This window comes from Talpa occidentalis, unplaced genomic scaffold (assembly GCF_014898055.3).
Source record: "Talpa occidentalis isolate TD23 unplaced genomic scaffold, MPIMG_talOcc4v2.1 talOcc4.16, whole genome shotgun sequence".
In the NCBI taxonomy this organism is placed as follows: domain Eukaryota; kingdom Metazoa; phylum Chordata; class Mammalia; order Eulipotyphla; family Talpidae; genus Talpa; species Talpa occidentalis.
This window is the reverse complement of record NW_023601653.1, coordinates 81933616-81953445: the sequence shown is the minus strand read 5'-3', so window position 1 is coordinate 81953445 and position 19830 is coordinate 81933616. Positions and strand designations below refer to the sequence as shown.

The window sequence follows — 19830 nt, the reverse complement described above, 5'->3', positions numbered from 1 at the left end:
ATGTGGCTGTACCTGCTGGCCCTCGTGGGCCTGTACTACCTTCTGCGCTGGTACCGGGAGAGGCAGGTGGTGAGCAACCTCTCAGACAAGTATGTCTTCATCACGGGCTGCAGTTCCGGCTTCGGGAACCTGCTGGCCAGGCAGCTGGACCAGCGGGGCTTGAGGGTGCTGGCCTCTTGCCGCACTGAGAAGGATGCAGAGAAGCTGAGGGCCCTGGCATCAAGCAGGCTGGAGACCGTGCTTCTGGATGTCACCAAGACAGAGAGCATCGCTGCGGCCACCCAGTGGGTGAAGGAGCGCACAGGGCACAGAGGTAGCACCCACTTCCCAAGTCCTTTCTCTCTCTGTGAAGGGGGGCCCCTTTGCTGCATGGGGGAGATTGCCCACTGGTTTTAATGACTTAAAGTTTTCATCTCCTCTCCCTACTAACCAGCCTGAGTCTTTCTTTGTCTACTGTTCCCCAACTCCCCATTTGGGGCTCTGGAATTTTTGGGAGACTTTGGCCTGATGTAGTTGGCAATCCAGAGTTCCTGTCAGGTGTGTGCTCCTCATCCAGCAGAAGTTCTCCATTTCTTGATGATGATTCCCTGTGGGAATCAGAAACTGCTCCTGTGAGGGTGGAGGGGGTGCTGGCCTAGAGCCCTACATGGGGACTGAGACACAATACTGGAGCCAGGAACTTGGCCGGGTGTGACCTTAGCACTCTACGGGATCTTGCTGGTGACAGTGACCATCCCACAGGGAGTGAACACCTCATCTCACAGGACAGCCCTCAGCCCTCAGGACTTCCCAAGGAGCTAACCGGCCTGTGGCCATGCACTGTCCTTGTCTTCCCTCTCCCTTTCCATGGCCCTCTCCTCTCCCCGACACCCATACATGTGCTTGCACACTCCCCGCAGAGGCTGCTCAGAAAACCTGACATGCAGGTGAACCCATCATATCTACAAGGCCTCGTTTGTGTGGGTGCCCAGATCATTGGGCCTAAGTGGTGTCCTCCAGCAACTCAGGGGTCGGCTTTTCCCTTCTGCAGGCGGCCTGTTGTCTCTGCCCTACCCTCTCCCCGTGCTGCCTGCCCACGGTCCCCCCTGGATGGAGGGTGAGTGGGGACCACAGCTGGGGACTCCCTCAGGGCACAGCTCAGAGGTGCTCTCTCTCTCCCTCTGTGTCCAGGACTCTGGGGCCTGGTCAATAATGCTGGCATCATTGACCCTTTGTCCCGAATGAGTGGCTGACCAAAGAGGACTTCATGAAGGTCCTGGACGTGAACCTGCTGGGGGTGATCGAGGTGACCCTGAGCCTGCTGCCCCTAGTGAGGAAGGCGAGGGGCCGCGTGGTCAATGTCTCCAGTATCCTGGGCCGCGTGTCCCTTTTTGGAGGGGGCTACTGCATCTCCAAGTTTGGCCTCGAGGCCTTCTCGGACTCCCTCAGGTACTGCATGCCCAGAGCCCTCCCTCTGTCTTCCTGTGTCCTGGCCTCCAGGAGGCTGTTCCTTGGTGTCCATCACAGACTTGGAGACTAGATCCCTGTAGATCCCTCTCTTGCTTTGTCATGTCACTAGTGAGGACCTTTCTCTGTTTGGGGTGTCAGGATGGCTCTAGCTGTCAGGAGTTGATTTCAGCATGTCTCTGAAGTGGACAAGCTCCAAGTCAGAATGTACCTGAGGCAGAATAGGAACCAGGATGATTTGCCGAGGAGACATGCACGCCGGCCTGTGCGGCTCAGTCTTGGCATGCCCTTCAGTGTGCACGCCATAGATGGGGTTCAACACACAACTGTGTGTGGGGGACAAGACCATTTGTCCCCTAACTTGAAAACTCTGACCCTGAGAATGAAGTAAAAGTAGAAATGGTGTGGTCGTGTCCCCTTTGGGCAGGTCAGAGGAGCCATGGCTGCTCCCTGTGCACCTTCAATTAGGGGAGGGCCCTAGAGATAGGGTCTGAGTTGGGGCTTGGACGAACGGGGCTTGGAAACCTGGAAACAGGGCAAAGTCAACTAGGAAAGCTTCCCAAATGAAAGAATTTCATCAGTCCAGGCCGAGTGAGAAGTGGCCGACCGCCTGTGCTGGGGGATCCTGGGTATAGACTAGGCCTCGCCTGGCTAGAGGATCTGGGCATGGGGAGATGAGGGTCTCCAGAGGGATGTGCTCCCCGGCAAGTTGTGCACTTCTGGCTGCTGGCATCGGTCCTATCAAGAGCATTTCACGGAAACTACTTCCTGAAATCAGCAGTAGAGACCCCGCTGGCTGCAGGTGAGTCTGCCTCTGGATGTGGGTGTGTGAGAGGGAAAGCAGAGAAGCTCTCAGGAGACAGCTTAGAGGACGCGGTCAGAGAGATGCTAGAACCGGATGGAGGGAGGGGTATTGGATCTGGGGGTGTAGGGAGAAACAGCTGTAACTGGTGCCATGATGTGGAATAGGCAGGACTGAGAGCTAAGGAAATTGAGTCTGGGAAATATTTGTAAACGTGAACAAACCTTCCATGACAATCCTCCTCTAGGCCTCTGCACCTTGGCTTTCCCTACGTCTGGAGAAACCCCACCAATCCTGTGTTCGGATGGTTTTGGTTTTGTTTATCTATCATGTTTTCTCTCCAGTCTCTAACTTGGCCCCTCTGTCTATGAACCTTCAGGAGGGAGCTCTCCTTCTCTGGGGTGAAGGTGGCCGTGATTGAGCCTGGTTACTTCAGGACTCAGATGACACGTCTTGAAACAGTTACTGGAAACATCCAGAGGACATGGGATAGGGCCAGCCCCGAGATCAAGGAGCTTTATGGGGAGAAGTTCCTGGCATCCTGTGAGTGAACAGTAGACTGTGCATAGGGACATTTGGGTTGATCCACTAGGCCCATGTGGCCTGTTATAACCCCAAAAAAGTATCCAGGCTTGGGAGACCTGGGGACCAGCCTCATCTGGTCTGTCAGTATTTCGGGAGGAAACTGAGAGACAGAGGGAAGACTCGGTGTCTCAGAGCACAGCAGGTGTCTCTATAACATCCAGGTTCCAGGTCCTTCTCTTTTTGTGTTTATCGCCCCATCTGCCTTGCACATGCACATAATATAGAATGTAGAACTCAAGGGGGCCTAACTTGGGGGCTCTCCGGGGCTATGAGTGTGAAGGCCCCAGTGAAATCTAGGGGACTGATTTGGGCATCATTTAGACATTTTTCAATAGAAATGAAGCCCAAAGACCGAAGGCTGGGAATGAGAATATTTGGGCTGGTTTCTTTCTGAACAGACTTGAAACCAGTTGAAATGGTACACTCAAAGTGGAGTCAGAGTCCGGTCATGGTGACAGACTGCATGGAGCACGCCCTGACCGCCTGCCACCCCCGCACCCGATACTCAGCCGGCTGGGATGCCAAGTTCCTCTACATCCCTATGAGCTACTTGCCGACCTTTCTGGTGGACGCCATGTTGACCTGGTTCTCCCCAAAGCCTGTAAGGGATGACTGAGGTGCTTACTATGTTGAAGCTGCTACGGTGGGAGCTGGGAGTGAGGGGGTTAAAGAGAGGGCGTTTTCACGTCACTATGGGAATATATCCCATGTCCTCAGGCCTCTTCTGGGGGATTCTAGGGATTTTAGAAGCAAAAACCCAAATTCTATGGCTGAGAGGCAGGGCCTAATGCACACGCCTCTCCCCTGAGGGGCCACCGAGATCTCGAGCCACATGCCCCTGTGTTCTCTGAGAAATCCACACTGGCAAGAGGATGAGCAACTGGAGGGCGCAGCCGCTCCTACTGTGCAGTGTCAAGCCCCTCAGTGTGTGCCTTGTCTCTGGGCAGCCTGGAAACTGACGGCGGTGACCTGCACAAAGTGAGGGTCCCTCTGCACTGAGGATACCCCGTGGACAGGGAAGGCCATGTGCAGGACAACCACCAGGTGACCCATTATCCGCAGGTGCCAACTCCAGGGAAGGCTGTGTTCTGAGACCCAGCCGCATCCTCAGGCCGCAGGAGAGCCACCTAGACGCTCGTAGACCATCAATAAGCCAGAAAGTACAGACCAAAGAACACTCTGTGTCGTGACGTTCATCTTTGATTCTTTATTGTCCAAAGATGCACCTGAGGCCTCTGATTTACTTTATGTAAATGTAATATGGAGCCAGTTCTCCACCGTTGCTGACTTTCCCAACTGGATCTGAAGTTAAAATAAACCCGTTTTTACTGCAATGTATTGTAGACATATTCTGCGAGGAGGCTGTCTTTAAAGTTTAGTTCCTTCATTTTTTAGAGACTAGAAGGAGAGGGGGTTTTAGGCTGGCTTGACACAGCCGTAGCGACAGGAGGCCATGGAGGACCGCACGTTGACTCTCCATGATCCCATGTCTAATTCCTGGAACCTGTGAATTTGTCACCCTGCATGGAAAAGAGTAGTTAAGTAAATTGCTGATGACACTAAGGATGCTACTGCTGTGGTTTTAACACAGGAGGGTGTCAGGAGTCATAGCAGGGAGACTGCACAGGCCCAAAATAATCCCAGAGCCTGGGACTGTGGGAGGAAGCAGAGGAGCAGCCAAGACGGGAAGGGTCCTGCCTGCCCTTGAGACAGAGCAAACCCAGGGGAAAGCGCAGCAGAGGCAACAATTCTGTTAGCAGTTGACAATTAGCCCAGACATATGCCCACAGAACCTCCTAGAAGACACACGTATCAGCTTCATCAGATCCCCCAGACCATGACTTCCATGTGGAGAAGAAAGAGTAGGGAGGAGGGGCAAGAAGAGCAGGAGCAAAGCTGCCTAAAGGAACAGTTGAGGGGCCTCCCTGGTGACTCAAGGTGTTAAGCACCACACTATGCAGCAATCCCAGCCTCTGCAGCACGAGTTCGACCACCGGCCGGCTAGGGAGCAACCCACATGGTGCAGCAGACCTCTCCTGTCTTGCCCGCCGCTCCCCTCAGCAGTGTATTTCGTCAGTCTGCCTGTTCTGTTCCCCACTCGGCCTCTGGAGAGTCCTCTCACCCCCGCACCTCTGGCCTGTGCTCCAGTTCTTGATGCATAAATAAATAAATGCTTTTTTAGAAAAAGAAAGAAAAGGGGAATGTATTGGCTTACATTATTGGAAAGTCCAGGGCCAAGCCGGGACCACCTTTAGCCAGTGGATAATCACATGACTGGACCTCGATGTTTCCAGCAAGGAGAGTTTCGGTGGAGGATGAGTGAATCATGTGCCCATGTGGTAACTGTGCCACTCAAATCACAGTTATGCAAACAACTGATAAATAAAATTGGGAAAAATTAAAGAAAAAAAAAAAAGCGCCCCAAGGTAGGCCTGCAACAATGAGATAAAAATACCACTACACGGTTGAGCGCTGGGTTGCCAAGCTGCCCGCAGCCTCTGCAGCATCGGTTCGATCCCCGGCCACCGGCCAGGGTCCCACAGGGCGTGCAGACCTCTCCTGCCGCCCGCTGCTCCCCTCAGCAGTGTACTTCGGTCCTTCTGCATGTTCTGCTCCCCGCTCTGGCTCTGGTGAATTCTCTCACCCTCCCGCGCTTCTGACTGTACCCAGTGCTTGTATAAATAAATAAATAAATCTTTCAAAAAAAAAAAATACCGCTACACACTGATCTTAAGAGAGGAGGGAAAAATCTATCTTTCTTAAGTTCATAAGGTCCATCTCAGAGGACAGGCCCACACGGGAGTCACTGTAGTCAGGTGACCTCTCATTATCCTAGCAGAAAATGGCCAGGAAAGATGGAGCTAAGACACCACCTCCTATTAGACAGAAATACTCAGAAGCAGGGGTGCTCAGCTTTGTTGTGGTTCTGCCCCAAGCTCAGCTTGCACTGTGATTCAGCAGTGTGACATACTTTTGTTTTTCAAAAGATTTTCTTGGTCTCTGAGTCCCGTCAATTCTGCCCAAAAGCCTCATACTCAGAGAGATTGTGATTTCCCTCCAGTACCTGCCAGGTGAGGTGGCCTTTCACAAAAGCTGCTGGCATGGATTTTGACTTCCCTGCAATGGGGTAGATGTCATGGGGAAAAAGTCAGTGCAGGCTGGAGGTGCAGGGGTGAAAGAATTCAGAGACAAGTGTGAAACAGCACAGACTGCTTTAAGGAAATACACTGCTAGGAGGAGTAGCAAGAGACAGGAGAGGTCTGCGGTGCAGAGAGAGGGTCCCGAGCTGGATCTATACTCCAGGCATCCTCGACTGGACAGGGGACTGGTCCCGGGTGTGCCCTGACTCATGAGCAAGTTGGCATAAGGGGTCATGGGCTCTTTGGATCACCAGCTTCATTCCAGGATCCACGGCAGCCGCACCCACCCCTTTGTCCACTCAAGCCTCCCAGCTGACCTGCCGGGCTAGAAATGGGGGCTTAGATTTTTCTTTAAGATTTATTTATTTATTTATACATGCACTGGGTACAGTCAGAAGCGCGGGAGGGTGAGAGAATTCACCAGAGGCAGGGCAGGGAGCAGAGCAGGCAGACTGACGAAGTACACTGCTGAGGGGAGCAGCGGGCGCGGCAGGAAAGGGACCCTCGCCAGTGGCCGGGGATGGAACTGGTGCTGAGAGGCTGCAGGCAGCTTCGCAGCCCAGCACTCAACCGCTACATCACCAGGGAGGCCCAGGGCTTACATTATTAATTCCGTAGAGACACCAGGACAGTAGAGGCCCATGTTTGGCAACAGGTCCTTTTAGGAGGGTCCTGGCATTCACCCCAGGAATCAGCAACACACGCTGCAGGACCAGCCTTTCCGTGCTGCGACCGCTTCCCCTGCAGGAACACAAGCTCCAGCCTGAGCGGCTCCCTGCGATGCAGTTCATCTAAAGGCAGAAGCCAGACGTGACCTGTCCGTTGTGCCTGCTGGGTCGGTCCCTTGGGTGGGACCCGGGTCTGTGGGACATCTCCTCCCAGAGCCTCAGTCTGCAGCTGCGCATCAGAGCTGCAATGATTGTGGTCGGTGAGGGAGATGGCAGAGCAGTGAACTGGCCCTTGTCCCAAGCCCGCTCCCAGCTCCCTCCCCCTCAACAGGGTCACCCTGACACTAGCTGACTATACCCTGCCCCTCGTGGGGTGTGGGCTCCCCTGCTTGGTGAGGTGAGCACACACAGCCCAGTCTCAGTGTCTGAGGCTCAGATGAGACGTGCCTTGGGCACGGGAGGCCTCAGGTAGGGCAGAGGGCAAAGTCACCCTCAAGCACTGGGGACAAGGCAGAGCACCGGTGTCGCCACTCTGAGAATGCTTTGGGTTTTCCTTCCAGCAACGCTCCACCTCTCCCTTCTGTTTCATGCCTCTGAGGACAAACACCCTTTCTGTAACAACAACGCCTTTACTCCAGAAAGCTGCTTTGTGAAGAGGAGACCTTTCACTCCTGTATCGCCTTCTGTCCTCAGAGTTGGGCAGTGACATCGGTTCTCAGGAGTGCACTTGTGTGCGCAGCCCGCTGAGGACACCAGGTCTGAGAGGGGCTTGACGACTATCCTGTCTGCAATCAAAGCAAGGCTGCCTCTAGAGCGCTTCCAGGTCAGGAAGATCCAGGGTCAAAGTGCTGGGGAGGAGGACTCTGACCTCCACATCAAGGAGGGTGGGCCTTGTTGCTCCGCGGGGCTGTGGCATCGGTGCCCGTAGAGGCAGGATTGGGTGATCAAGAGCACATATCAGAGCTCGCAAAAAAGTCCAAAGGGTGTACGGGGGAGGAGGAGGGGCAGGAAAAGAGTTCTGAAAGACAGGAGGGAAACTGATTTTCCTTACTGGAGAGCGTGACGTCGGAGGCAGGCAGACACGTCCAATTCCACTCTCTCTCTCACTGCAGTCTGTCTGCATCTGTCCCGCGTGGCCATGTGGCTGTACCTGCTGGCCCTCGTGGGCCTGTACTACCTTCTGCGCTGGTACCGGGAGAGGCAGGTGGTGAGCAACCTCTCAGACAAGTATGTCTTCATCACAGGCTGCAGTTCCGGCTTTGGGAACCTGCTGGCCAGGCAGCTGGACCAGCGGGGCTTGAGGGTGCTGGCCTCTTGCCGCGCTGAGAAGGATGCAGAGAAGCTGAGGGCCCTGGCATCAAGCAGGCTGGAGACCGTGCTTCTGGATGTCACCAAGACAGAGAGCATCGCTGCGGCCACCCAGTGGGTGAAGGAGCGCACAGGGCACAGAGGTAGCACCCACTTCCCAAGTCCTTTCTCTCTCTGTGAAGGGGGGCCCCTTTGTCTGCTGCATGGGGGAGATTGCCCACTGGTTTTAATGACTTGAAGTTTTCATCTCCTCTCCCTACTAACCAGCTTGAGTCTTTCTTTGTCCACTGTTCCCCAACTCCCCATTTGGGGCTCTGGAATTTTTGGGAGACTTTGGCCTGATGTAGTTGGCAATCCAGAGTTCCTGTCAGGTGTGTGCTCCTCATCCAGCAGAAGTTCTCCATTTCTTGATGATGATTCCCTGTGGGAATCAGAAACTGCTCCTGTGAGGGTGGAGGGGGTGCTGGCCTAGAGCCCTACATGGGGACTGAGACACAATACTGGAGCCAGGAACTTGGCCGGGTGTGACCTTAGCACTCTACGGGATCTTGCTGGTGACAGTGACCATCCCACAGGGAGTGAACACCTCATCTCACAGGACAGCCCTCAGCCCTCAGGACTTCCCAAGGAGCTAACCGGCCTGTGGCCATGCACTGTCCTTGTCTTCCCTCTCCCTTTCCATGGCCCTCTCCTCTCCCCGACACCCATACATGTGCTTGCACACTCCCCGCAGAGGCTGCTCAGAAAACCTGACATGCAGGTGAACCCATCATATCTACAAGGCCTCGTTTGTGTGGGTGCCCAGATCATTGGGCCTAAGTGGTGTCCTCCAGCAACTCAGGGGTCGGCTTTTCCCTTCTGCAGGCGGCCTGTTGTCTCTGCCCTACCCTCTCCCCGTGCTGCCTGCCCACGGTCCCCCCTGGATGGAGGGTGAGTGGGGACCACAGCTGGGGACTCCCTCAGGGCACAGCTCAGAGGTGCTCTCTCTCTCCCTCTGTGTCCAGGACTCTGGGGCCTGGTCAATAATGCTGGCATCATTGCACCCTTTGTCCCGAATGAGTGGCTGACCAAAGAGGACTTCATGAAGGTCCTGGACGTGAACCTGCTGGGGGTGATCGAGGTGACCCTGAGCCTGCTGCCCCTAGTGAGGAAGGCGAGGGGCCGCGTGGTCAATGTCTCCAGTATCCTGGGCCGCGTGTCCCTTTTTGGAGGGGGCTACTGCATCTCCAAGTTTGGCCTCGAGGCCTTCTCGGACTCCCTCAGGTACTGCATGCCTTGAGCCCTCGCTCTGTCTTCCTGTGTCCTGGCCTCCAAGGAGCCTGGTCCTGGGGTTCATCACAGACTAGATCCCTGTAGATCCCTCTCTTGCTTTGTCATGTCACTAGTGAGGACCTTTCTCTGTTTGGGGTGTCAGGATGGCTCTAGCTGTCAGGAGTTGATTTCAGCATGTCTCTGAAGTGGACAAGCTCCAAGTCAGAAAGTACCTGAGGCAGAATAGGAACCAGGATGATTTGCCGAGGAGACATGCACGCCGGCCTGTGCGGCTCAGTCTTGGCATGCCCTTCAGTGTGCACGCCATAGATGGGGTTCAACACACAACTGTGTGTGTGAAAACTCTGACCCTGAGAATGAAGCAAATGTAGAAATGGTGTGGTCGTGTCCCCTAGGGGCGGGTCAGAAGAGCCATGGCTGCTCCCTGTGCACCTTCAATTAGGGGAGGGTCCTAGAGCTGGGGTCTGAGTTGGGGCTTGGGACGAACGGGCTTCGAAACCTGGATCAGGACAAAGTCAACTGGGGGAGCTTCCCAAATGAAAGAATTTCATCAGTCCAGGCCGAGTGAGTAGTGGCCGACCGCCTGTGCTGGGGGATCCGGGGTATACACTAGGCCTTGCCTGGCCGAGGGATCTGGGCATGGGGAGATGAGGGTCTCTAGAGGGATGTGCTCCCTGGCAAGTTGTGCACTTCTGGCTGGTGGCATCGGTCCTATCAAGAGCATTTCATGGAAACTACTTCCTGAAATCAGCAGTAGAGACCCCGCTGGCTGCAGGTGAGTCTGCCTCTGGATGTGGGTGTGTGAGAGGGAAAGCAGAGAAGCTCTCAGAAGACAGCTCAGAGGACTGAGGTCAGAGAGATGCTAGAACAGGAGGGGAGGGAGGGGATAGAGGTGTAGGCAAAGATAAAATGGGCAAAGTCTGGAGAGCTATTGGATCTGGGGGTGTAGGGAGAAACAGCTGTAACTGGTGCCATGATGTGGAATAGGCAGGACTGAGCGCTAAGGAACTTGCATCTGGGAAATGTTTGTAAACGTGAACAAACCTTCCATGACAATCCTCCTCTAGGCCTCTGCACCTTGGCTTTCCCTACGTCTGGAGATACCCCACCAATCCTGTGTTCGGGTGGTTTTGGTTTTGCTTATCTTTTGTGTTTTCTCTCCAGTCTCTGACTTGGCCCCTCTGTCTATGAACCTTCAGGAGGGAGCTCTCCTTCTCTGGGGTGAAGGTGGCCGTGATTGAGCCTGGTCACTTCAGGACTCAGATGACACGTCTTGAAACAGTTACTGGAAACATCCAGAGGACATGGGATCGGGCCAGCCCCGAGATCAAGGAGCTCTATGGGGAGAAGTTCCTGGCATCCTGTGAGTGAGCAGTAGACTGTGCAGAGAGACATTTGGGTAGATCCACTAGGCCCATGTGGCCAGTTAAACCCAAAAAAAGTATCCAGGCTTGGGAGACCTGGGGACCCACCTCATCTGGTCTGTCAGTATTTCGGGAGGAAACTGAGAGACAGAGGGAAGACTCCGGAGTCTCAGAGCACAGCAGGTGTCTCTATAACATCCGGGTTTCAGGTCCTTCCGTTTTTGTGTTTATCGCCCCCTCTGCCTTGCACATGCACATAATACAGAAATTAGAGCTCAAGGGGGTCTAATTTGGGGGGTCTCCTGGGCTATGAGTGGGAAGGCCCCAATAAAATCTAGGGGACTGATTTGGGCATCATTTAGACATTTTTCAATAGAAATGAAGCCCAAAGACAGAAGGCTGGGAATGAGAATATTTGGGCTGGTTTCTTTCTGAACAGACTTGAAATCAGTTGAAATGGTACACTCAAAGTGGAGTCAGAGTCCGGTCACTGTGTCAGACTGCATGGAGCACGCCCTGACCGCCTGCCACCCCCGCACCCGATACTCAGCCGGCTGGGATGCCAAGTTCCTCTACATCCCTATGAGCTACTTGCCGACCTTTCTGGTGGACGCCATGTTGACCTGGTTCTCCCCAAAGCCTGTAAGGGATGACTGAGGTGCTTACTATGTTGAAGCTGCTACGGTGGGAGCTGGGAGTGAGGGGGTTAAAGAGAGGGCGCTTTCACGTCACTACGGGAATATATCCCATGTCCTCAGGCCTCTTCTGGGGGATTCTAGGGATGTTAGAAGCAAAAACCCAAATTCTATGGCTGAGAGGCAGGGCCTAATGCACACGCCTCTCCCCTGAGGGGCCACCGAGATCTCGAGCCACATGCCCCTGTGTTCTCTGAGAAATCCACACTGGCAAGAGGATGAGCAACTGGAGGGCTCAGCCGCTCCTACTGTGCAGTGTCAAGCCCCTCAGTGTGTGCCTTGTCTCTGGGCAGCCTGGAAACTGACGGCGGTAACCTGCACAAAGTGAGGGTCCCTCTGCACTGAGGATACCCCGTGGACAGGGAAGGCCATGTGCAGGACAACCACGAGGTGACCCATTATCCGCAGGTGCCAACTCCAGGGAAGGCTGTGTTCTGAGACCCAGCCGCATCCTCAGGCCGCAGGAGAGCCACTAGACGCTCGTAGACCATCAATAAGCCAGAAAGTACAGACCAAAGAACACTCTGTGTCGTGACGTTCATCTTTGATTCTTTATTGTCCAAAGATGCACCTGAGGCCTCTGATTTACTTTATGTAAATGTAATATGGAGCCAGTTCTCCACCGTTGCTGACTTTCCCAACTGGATCTGAAGTTAAAATAAACCCGTTTTTACTGCAATGTATTGTAGACATATTCTGCGAGGAGGCTGTCTTTAAAGTTTAGTTCCTTCATTTTTTAGAGACTAGAAGGAGAGGGGGTTTTAGGCTGGCTTGACACAGCCGTAGCGACAGGAGGCCATGGAGGACCGCACGTTGACTCTCCATGATGCCATGTCTAATTCCTGGAACCTGTGAATTTGTCACCCTGCATGGAAAAGAGTAGTTAAGTAAATTGCTGATGACACTAAGGATGCTACTGCTGTGGTTTTAACACAGGAGGGTGTCAGGAGTCATAGCAGGGAGACTGCACAGGCCCAAAATAATCCCAGAGCCTGGGACTGTGGGAGGAAGCAGAGGAGCAGCCAAGACGGGAAGGGTCCTGCCTGCCCTTGAGACAGAGCAAACCCAGGGGAAAGCGCAGCAGAGGCAACAATTCTGTTAGCAGTTGACAATTAGCCCAGACATATGCCCACAGAACCTCCTAGAAGACACACGTATCAGCTTCATCAGATCCCCCAGACCATGACTTCCATGTGGAGAAGAAAGAGTAGGGAGGAGGGGCAAGAAGAGCAGGAGCAAAGCTGCCTAAAGGAACAGTTGAGGGGCCTCCCTGGTGACTCAAGGTGTTAAGCACCACACTATGCAGCAATCCCAGCCTCTGCAGCACGAGTTCGACCACCGGCCGGCTAGGGAGCAACCCACATGGTGCAGCAGACCTCTCCTGTCTTGCCCGCCGCTCCCCTCAGCAGTGTATTTCGTCAGTCTGCCTGTTCTGTTCCCCACTCGGCCTCTGGAGAGTCCTCTCACCCCCGCACCTCTGGCCTGTGCTCCAGTTCTTGATGCATAAATAAATAAATGCTTTTTTAGAAAAAGAAAGAAAAGGGGAATGTATTGGCTTACATTATTGGAAAGTCCAGGGCCAAGCCGGGACCACCTTTAGCCAGTGGATTAATCACATGACTGGACCTCGATGTTTCCAGCAAGGAGAGTTTCGGTGGAGGATGAGTGAATCATGTGCCCATGAGGTAGCTGTGCCACTCAAATCACAGTTATGCAAACAACTGCTAAATAAAATTGGGAAAAATTAAGGAAAAAAAAAAAAGCGCCCCAAGGTAGGCCTGCAACAATGAGATAAAAATACCACTACACGGTTGAGCGCTGGGTTGCCAAGCTGCCCGCAGCCTCTGCAGCATCGGTTCGATCCCCGGCCACCGGCCAGGGTCCCACAAGGCGTGCAGACCTCTCCTGCCGCCCGCTGCTCCCCTCAGCAGTGTACTTCGGTCCTTCTGCATGTTCTGCTCCCCGCTCTGGCTCTGGTGAATTCTCTCACCCTCCCGCGCTTCTGACTGTACCCAGTGCTTGTATAAATAAATAAATAAATCTTTCAAAAAAAAAAAAATACCGCTACACACTGATCTTAAGAGAGGAGGGAAAAATCTATCTTTCTTAAGTTCATAAGGTCCATCTCAGAGGACAGGCCCACACGGGAGTCACTGTAGTCAGGTGACCTCTCATTATCCTAGCAGAAAATGGCCAGGAAAGATGGAGCTAAGACACCACCTCCTATTAGACAGAAATACTCAGAAGCAGGGGTGCTCAGCTTTGTTGTGGTTCTGCCCCAAGCTCAGCTTGCACTGTGATTCAGCAGTGTGACATACTTTTGTTTTTCAAAAGATTTTCTTGGTCTCTGAGTCCCGTCAATTCTGCCCAAAAGCCTCATACTCAGAGAGATTGTGATTTCCCTCCAGTACCTGCCAGGTGAGGTGGCCTTTCACAAAAGCTGCTGGCATGGATTTTGACTTCCCTGCAATGGGGTAGATGTCATGGGGAAAAAGTCAGTGCAGGCTGGAGGTGCAGGGGTGAAAGAATTCAGAGACAAGTGTGAAACAGCACAGACTGCTTTAAGGAAATACACTGCTAGGAGGAGTAGCAAGAGACAGGAGAGGTCTGCGGTGCAGAGAGAGGGTCCCGAGCTGGATCTATACTCCAGGCATCCTCGACTGGACAGGGGACTGGTCCCGGGTGTGCCCTGACTCATGAGCAAGTTGGCATAAGGGGTCATGGGCTCTTTGGATCATCAGCTTCATTCCAGGATCCACGGCAGCCCCACCCACCCCTTTGTCCACTCAAGCCTCCCAGCTGACCTGCCGGGCTAGAAATGGGGGCTTAGATTTTTCTTTAAGATTTATTTATTTATTTATACATGCACTAGGTACAGTCAGAAGCGCGGGAGGGTGAGAGAATTCACCAGAGGCAGGGCAGGGAGCAGAGCAGGCAGACTGACGAAGTACACTGCTGAGGGGAGCAGCGGGCGCGGCAGGAAAGGGACCCTCGCCAGTGGCCGGGGATGGAACTGGTGCTGAGAGGCTGCAGGCAGCTTCGCAGCCCAGCACTCAACCGCTACATCACCAGGGAGGCCCAGGGCTTACATTATTAATTCCGTAGAGACACCAGGACAGTAGAGGCCCATGTTTGGCAACAGGTCCTTTTAGGAGGGTCCTGGCATTCACCCCAGGAATCAGCAACACACGCTGCAGGACCAGCCTTTCCGTGCTGCGACCGCTTCCCCTGCAGGAACACAAGCTCCAGCCTGAGCGGCTCCCTGCGATGCAGTTCATCTAAAGGCAGAAGCCAGACGTGACCTGTCCGTTGTGCCTGCTGGGTCGGTCCCTTGGGTGGGACCCGGGTCTGTGGGACATCTCCTCCCAGAGCCTCAGTCTGCAGCTGCGCATCAGAGCTGCAATGATTGTGGTCGGTGAGGGAGATGGCAGAGCAGTGAACTGGCCCTTGTCCCAAGCCCGCTCCCAGCTCCCTCCCCCTCAACAGGGTCACCCTGACACTAGCTGACTATACCCTGCCCCTCGTGGGGTGTGGGCTCCCCTGCTTGGTGAGGTGAGCACACACAGCCCAGTCTCAGTGTCTGAGGCTCAGATGAGACGTGCCTTGGGCACGGGAGGCCTCAGGTAGGGCAGAGGGCAAAGTCACCCTCAAGCACTGGGGACAAGGCAGAGCACCGGTGTCGCCACTCTGAGAATGCTTTGGGTTTTCCTTCCAGCAACGCTCCACCTCTCCCTTCTGTTTCATGCCTCTGAGGACAAACACCCTTTCTGTAACAACAACGCCTTTACTCCAGAAAGCTGCTTTGTGAAGAGGAGACCTTTCACTCCTGTATCGCCTTCTGTCCTCAGAGTTGGGCAGTGACATCGGTTCTCAGGAGTGCACTTGTGTGCGCAGCCCGCTGAGGACACCAGGTCTGAGAGGGGCTTGACGACTATCCTGTCTGCAATCAAAGCAAGGCTGCCTCTAGAGCGCTTCCAGGTCAGGAAGATCCAGGGTCAGTGTGCTGGGGAGGAGGACTCTGACCTCCACATCGAGGAGGGTGGGCCTTGTTGCTCCGCGGGGCTGTGGCATCGGTGCCCGTAGAGGCAGGATTGGGTGATCAAGAGCACATATCAGAGCTCGCAAAAAAGTCCAAAGGGTGTACGGGGGAGGAGGAGGGGCAGGAAAAGAGTTCTGAAAGACAGGAGGGAAACTGATTTTCCTTACTGGAGAGCGTGACATCGGAGGCAGGCAGACACGTCCAATTCCACTCTCTCTCTCACTGCAGCCTGTCTGCGTCTGTCCCCGCGTGGCCATGTGGCTGTACCTGCTGGCCCTCGTGGGCCTGTACTACCTTCTGCGCTGGTACCGGGAGAGGCAGGTGGTGAGCAACCTCTCAGACAAGTATGTCTTCATCACGGGCTGCAGTTCCGGCTTCGGGAACCTGCTGGCCAGGCAGCTGGACCAGCGGGGCTTGAGGGTGCTGGCCTCTTGCCGCGCTGAGAAGGATGCAGAGAAGCTGAGGGCCCTGGCATCAAGCAGGCTGGAGACCGTGCTTCTGGATGTCACCAAGACAGAGAGCATCGCTGCGGCCACCCAGTGGGTGAAGGAGCGCACAGGGCACAGAGGTAGCACCCACTTCCCAAGTCCTTTCTCTCTCTGTGAAGGGGGGCCCCTTTGTCTGCTGCATGGGGGAGATTGCCCACCGGTTTTAATGACTTGAAATTTTCATCTCCTCTCCCTACTAACCAGCTTGAGTCTTTCTTTGTCTACTGTTCCCCAACTCCCCATTTGGGGCTCTGGAATTTTTGGGAGACTTTGGCCTGATGTAGTTGGCAATCCAGAGTTCCTGTCAGGTGTGTGCTCCTCATCCAGCAGAAGTTCTCCATTTCTTGATGATGATTCCCTGCGGGAATCAGAAACTGCTCCTGTGAGGGTGGAGGGGGTGCTGGCCTAGAGCCCTACATGGGGACTGAGACACAATACTGGAGCCAGGAACTTGGCCGGGTGTGACCTTAGCACTCTACGGGATCTTGCTGGTGACAGTGACCATCCCACAGGGAGTGAACACCTCATCTCACAGGACAGCCCTCAGCCCTCAGGACTTCCCAAGGAGCTAACCGGCCTGTGGCCATGCACTGTCCTTGTTTTCCCTCTCCCTTTCCATGGCCCTCTCCTCTCCCCCACACCCATACATGTGCCTACACACTCCCTGCAGAGGCTGCTCAGAAAACCTGACATGCAGGAGGAACCCATCATATCTACAAGGCCTCGCTGGTGTGGATGCCCAGATCATTGGGCCTAAGTGGTGTCCTCCAGCAACTCAGGGGTCCGCTTTTCCCTTCTGCAGGCGGCCTGTTGTCTCTGCCCTACCCTCTCCCCGTGCTGCCTGCCCACGGTCCCCCCTGGATGGAGGGTGAGTGGGGACCACAGCTGGGGACTCCCTCAGGGCACAGCTCAGAGGTGCTCTCTCTCTCCCTCTGTGTCCAGGACTCTGGGGCCTGGTCAATAATGCTGGCATAGCTGATCCCTCGGGCCCGAATGAGTGGCTAAGCAAGGAGGACTTCATGAAGGTCCTGGACGTGAACCTGCTGGGGGTGATCGAGGTGACCCTGAGCCTGCTGCCCCTAGTGAGGAAGGCGAGGGGCCGCGTGGTCAATGTCTCCAGTATCCTGGGCCGCGTGTCCCTTGTTGGAGGGGGCTACTGCATCTCCAAGTTTGGCCTCGAGGCCTTCTCGGACTCCCTCAGGTACCGCATACGCAGAGCCCTCGCTCTGTCCTCCTGTGTCCTGGCTTCCAGGGAGCCTGGTCCTTGGGGTCCATCACAGACTTGGAGACTAGATCCCTGTAGATCCCTCTCTTGCTTTGTCATGTCACTAGTGAGGACCTTTCTCTGTTTGGGGTGTCAGGATGGCTCTAGCTGTCAGGAGTTGATTTCAGCATGTCTCTGAAGTGGACAAGCTCCAAGTCAGAAAGTACCTGAGGCAGAATAGGAACCAGGATGATTTGCCGAGGAGACATGCACGCTGGCCTGTGCGGCTCAGTCTTGGCATGCCCTTCAGTGTGACGCCATAGATGGGGTTCAACACACAACTGTGTGTGTGAAAATCTGACCCTGAGAATGAAGCAAAAGTAGAAATGGTGTGGTCGTGTCCCCTGGGGGTGGGTCAGAGGAGCCATTGCTGCTCTCTGTGCACCTTCAATTATGGGAGGGCACTAGAGGTGGGGTCTGAGTTCGGGCTTGGACGAACGGGGCTTGGAAACCTGGAAACAGGGCAAAGTCAACCAGGAGAGCTTCCCAAATGAAAGAATTTCATCAGTCCAGGCCGAGTGAGTAGTGGCCGACTGCCTGTGCTGGGGGATCCGGGGTATACACTAGGCCTCGCCTGGCTGGAGGATCTGGGCATGGGGAGATGAGGGTCTCTAGAGGAATTGCTCCCTGGCAAGTTGTGCACTTCTGGCTGGTGGCATAGGTCCTATGAAGAGCATTTCATGGAAACTACTTCCTGAAATCAGCAGTAGAGACCCCGCTGGCTGCAGGTGAGTCTGCCTCTGGATGTGGGTGTGTGAGAGGGAAAGCAGAGAAGCTCTCAGGAGACAGCTCAGAGGACTGAGGTCAGAGAGATGCTAGAGCAGGATGGAGGGAGGGGATAGAGGTGTAGGCAAAGATAAAATGGGCAAAGTCTGGAGAGCTATTGGATCTGGGGGTGTAGGGAGAAACAGCTGTAACTGGTGCCATGACGTAGAATAGGCAGGACTGAGAGCTAAGGAACTTGCATCTGGGAAATGTTTGTAAACGTGAACAAACCTTCCATGACAATCCTCCTCTAGGCCTCTGCAGTTTGGCTTTCCCTACGTCTGGAGATACCCCACCAATCCTGTGTTCGGGTGGTTTTGGTTTTGTTTATCTTTTGTGTTTTCTATCCAGTCTCTGACTTGGCCCCTCTGTCTATGAACCTTCAGGAGGGAGCTCTCCTTCTCTGGGGTGAAGGTGGCCGTGATTGAGCCTGGTCACTTCAGGACTCAGATGTCACGTCTTGAAACAGTTACTGGAAACATCCAGAGGACATGGGATCGGGCCAGCCCCGAGATCAAGGAGCTCTATGGGGAGAAGTTCCTGGCATCGTGTGAGTGAGCAAAAGACCATGGAGAGAGGGAAAATCACTGTCTGAACACCTTAATCTGTTATTAGTGTCGTTGACTCTCAATTCCTTGTCCAGGTCTGACTCACCACACACTGGGGACATTTAGGTCCATCCAGTAGATCCATGTGGCCAATTATAACCCAAAAAAAGTATCCAGGCTTGGGAGACCTGGGGACCAGTCTCATTTGGTCTGTCAGTATTTCGGGAGGAAACTGAGAGTCAGAGGGAAGACCCCCAGAGACTCACAGGAGGTGTCTCTAGATCATCCGGGTTCCAGTTCCTTCTGTTTTTGTGTTTATCGTCCCCTCTGCCTTGCACATACACATAATACAGAACATTGAGCTTGAGGGGGCCTAATTTGGGGGGTCTCCTGGGCTATGAGTGGGAAAGCCCTAATGAAATCTCAGACGCAGATTTGGGCATCATTTTGGGGTTTTGGGAATACTTAGAAATTTTTCAATAGAAATGAAGCCCAAAGACAGAAGGCTGGGAATGAGAATATTTGGGCTGGTTTCTTTCTGAACAGACTTGAAATCAGTTGAAATGGTACACTCAAAGTGGAGTCAGAGTCTGGTCATGGTGACGGACTGCATGGAGCACGCCCTGACCGCCTGCCACCCCCGTACCCGATACTCTGCTGGCTGGGACGCCAAGTTCATCTACATCCCTATGAGCTACTTGCCAACCTTTCTGGTGGACGCCATGTTGGCCTGGTTCTCCCCAAAGCCTGTAAAAGAAGCCTGAGGTACTTACTATGTTGAAGTTGCTACTGTGGGAGTTGGGAGTGAGGGGGTTAAAGAGAGGGAGATTTCACGTCACTACGGGAATATATCCCATGTCCTCACCTTTTCTGAGGTTATTGGGGATTTTAGGAGCAAAGAACCAAATTCTATGGCTGAGAGACAGGGGCTTAACACACACACCTGTCCCCTGAGGGACCTCCGAGATCTCAAGCCACATGACCCTGTGTCCCCTGAGCAATCCACACTGGGAAGAGGATGAGCAACTGGAGGGCTCAGCTCCCCCTCCTGTGCATGTCAAGCTCCTCAGTGTGTGCCTTATCTCTGGGCAGACTGGAAACTGATAGCGGTGACCTGCAGAAAGTGAGGGTCCCTCTGCACTAAGATATCCCGTGGACAGGGATGGCCATGTGCAGGACAACCATCAGGTGACCCATTATCTGCAGGTGCCAACTCAAGGGAAGGTTGTGGTCTGAGACTCAACTGCATCCTCAGCCCGCAGGAGAGCCACCTAGACGCTCGTAGACGATCAATAAGCCAGAAAATACAGACAAAGAACACTCTGTGTCGTGATATGCATCTTACGTTTTCGAAAATATGTCAGATTCTTTATTGTCCAAGAAGCACCTGAAGGATTTACTTTATGTGAATGTAATATGGAGCCAGTTCTCCACCAGTGCAGCCTT

The 19830-nt window shown here is 54.0% G+C and overlaps 2 protein-coding genes and 1 pseudogene across 2 annotated transcripts; all 3 read left to right on the top strand.

The window, feature by feature from the left end:
• LOC119248490 (retinol dehydrogenase 16-like) lies at positions 1 to 4156 on the top strand (annotated as a pseudogene).
• A 3623-nt stretch (positions 4157 to 7779) lies between these two features.
• On the top strand, positions 7780 to 11948 carry LOC119248489 (retinol dehydrogenase 16-like). Its single transcript, XM_037515447.2, has 5 exons — positions 7780 to 8092; positions 8954 to 9212; positions 10421 to 10584; positions 11025 to 11227; positions 11689 to 11948. Exons 1-5 carry the CDS (start codon positions 7780 to 7782, stop codon positions 11716 to 11718), a joined length of 969 nt encoding a protein of 322 aa, XP_037371344.1. The 3' UTR covers positions 11719 to 11948.
• A 3626-nt stretch (positions 11949 to 15574) lies between these two features.
• Positions 15575 to 19148, top strand: LOC119247103 (retinol dehydrogenase 7-like). Its single transcript, XM_037513318.1, has 4 exons — positions 15575 to 15887; positions 16750 to 17008; positions 18223 to 18386; positions 18931 to 19148. The coding sequence occupies exons 1-4, from the start codon at positions 15575 to 15577 to the stop codon at positions 19146 to 19148; spliced, it is 954 nt and encodes a 317-aa protein (XP_037369215.1).
• Positions 19149 to 19830: the final 682 nt, after the last annotated feature.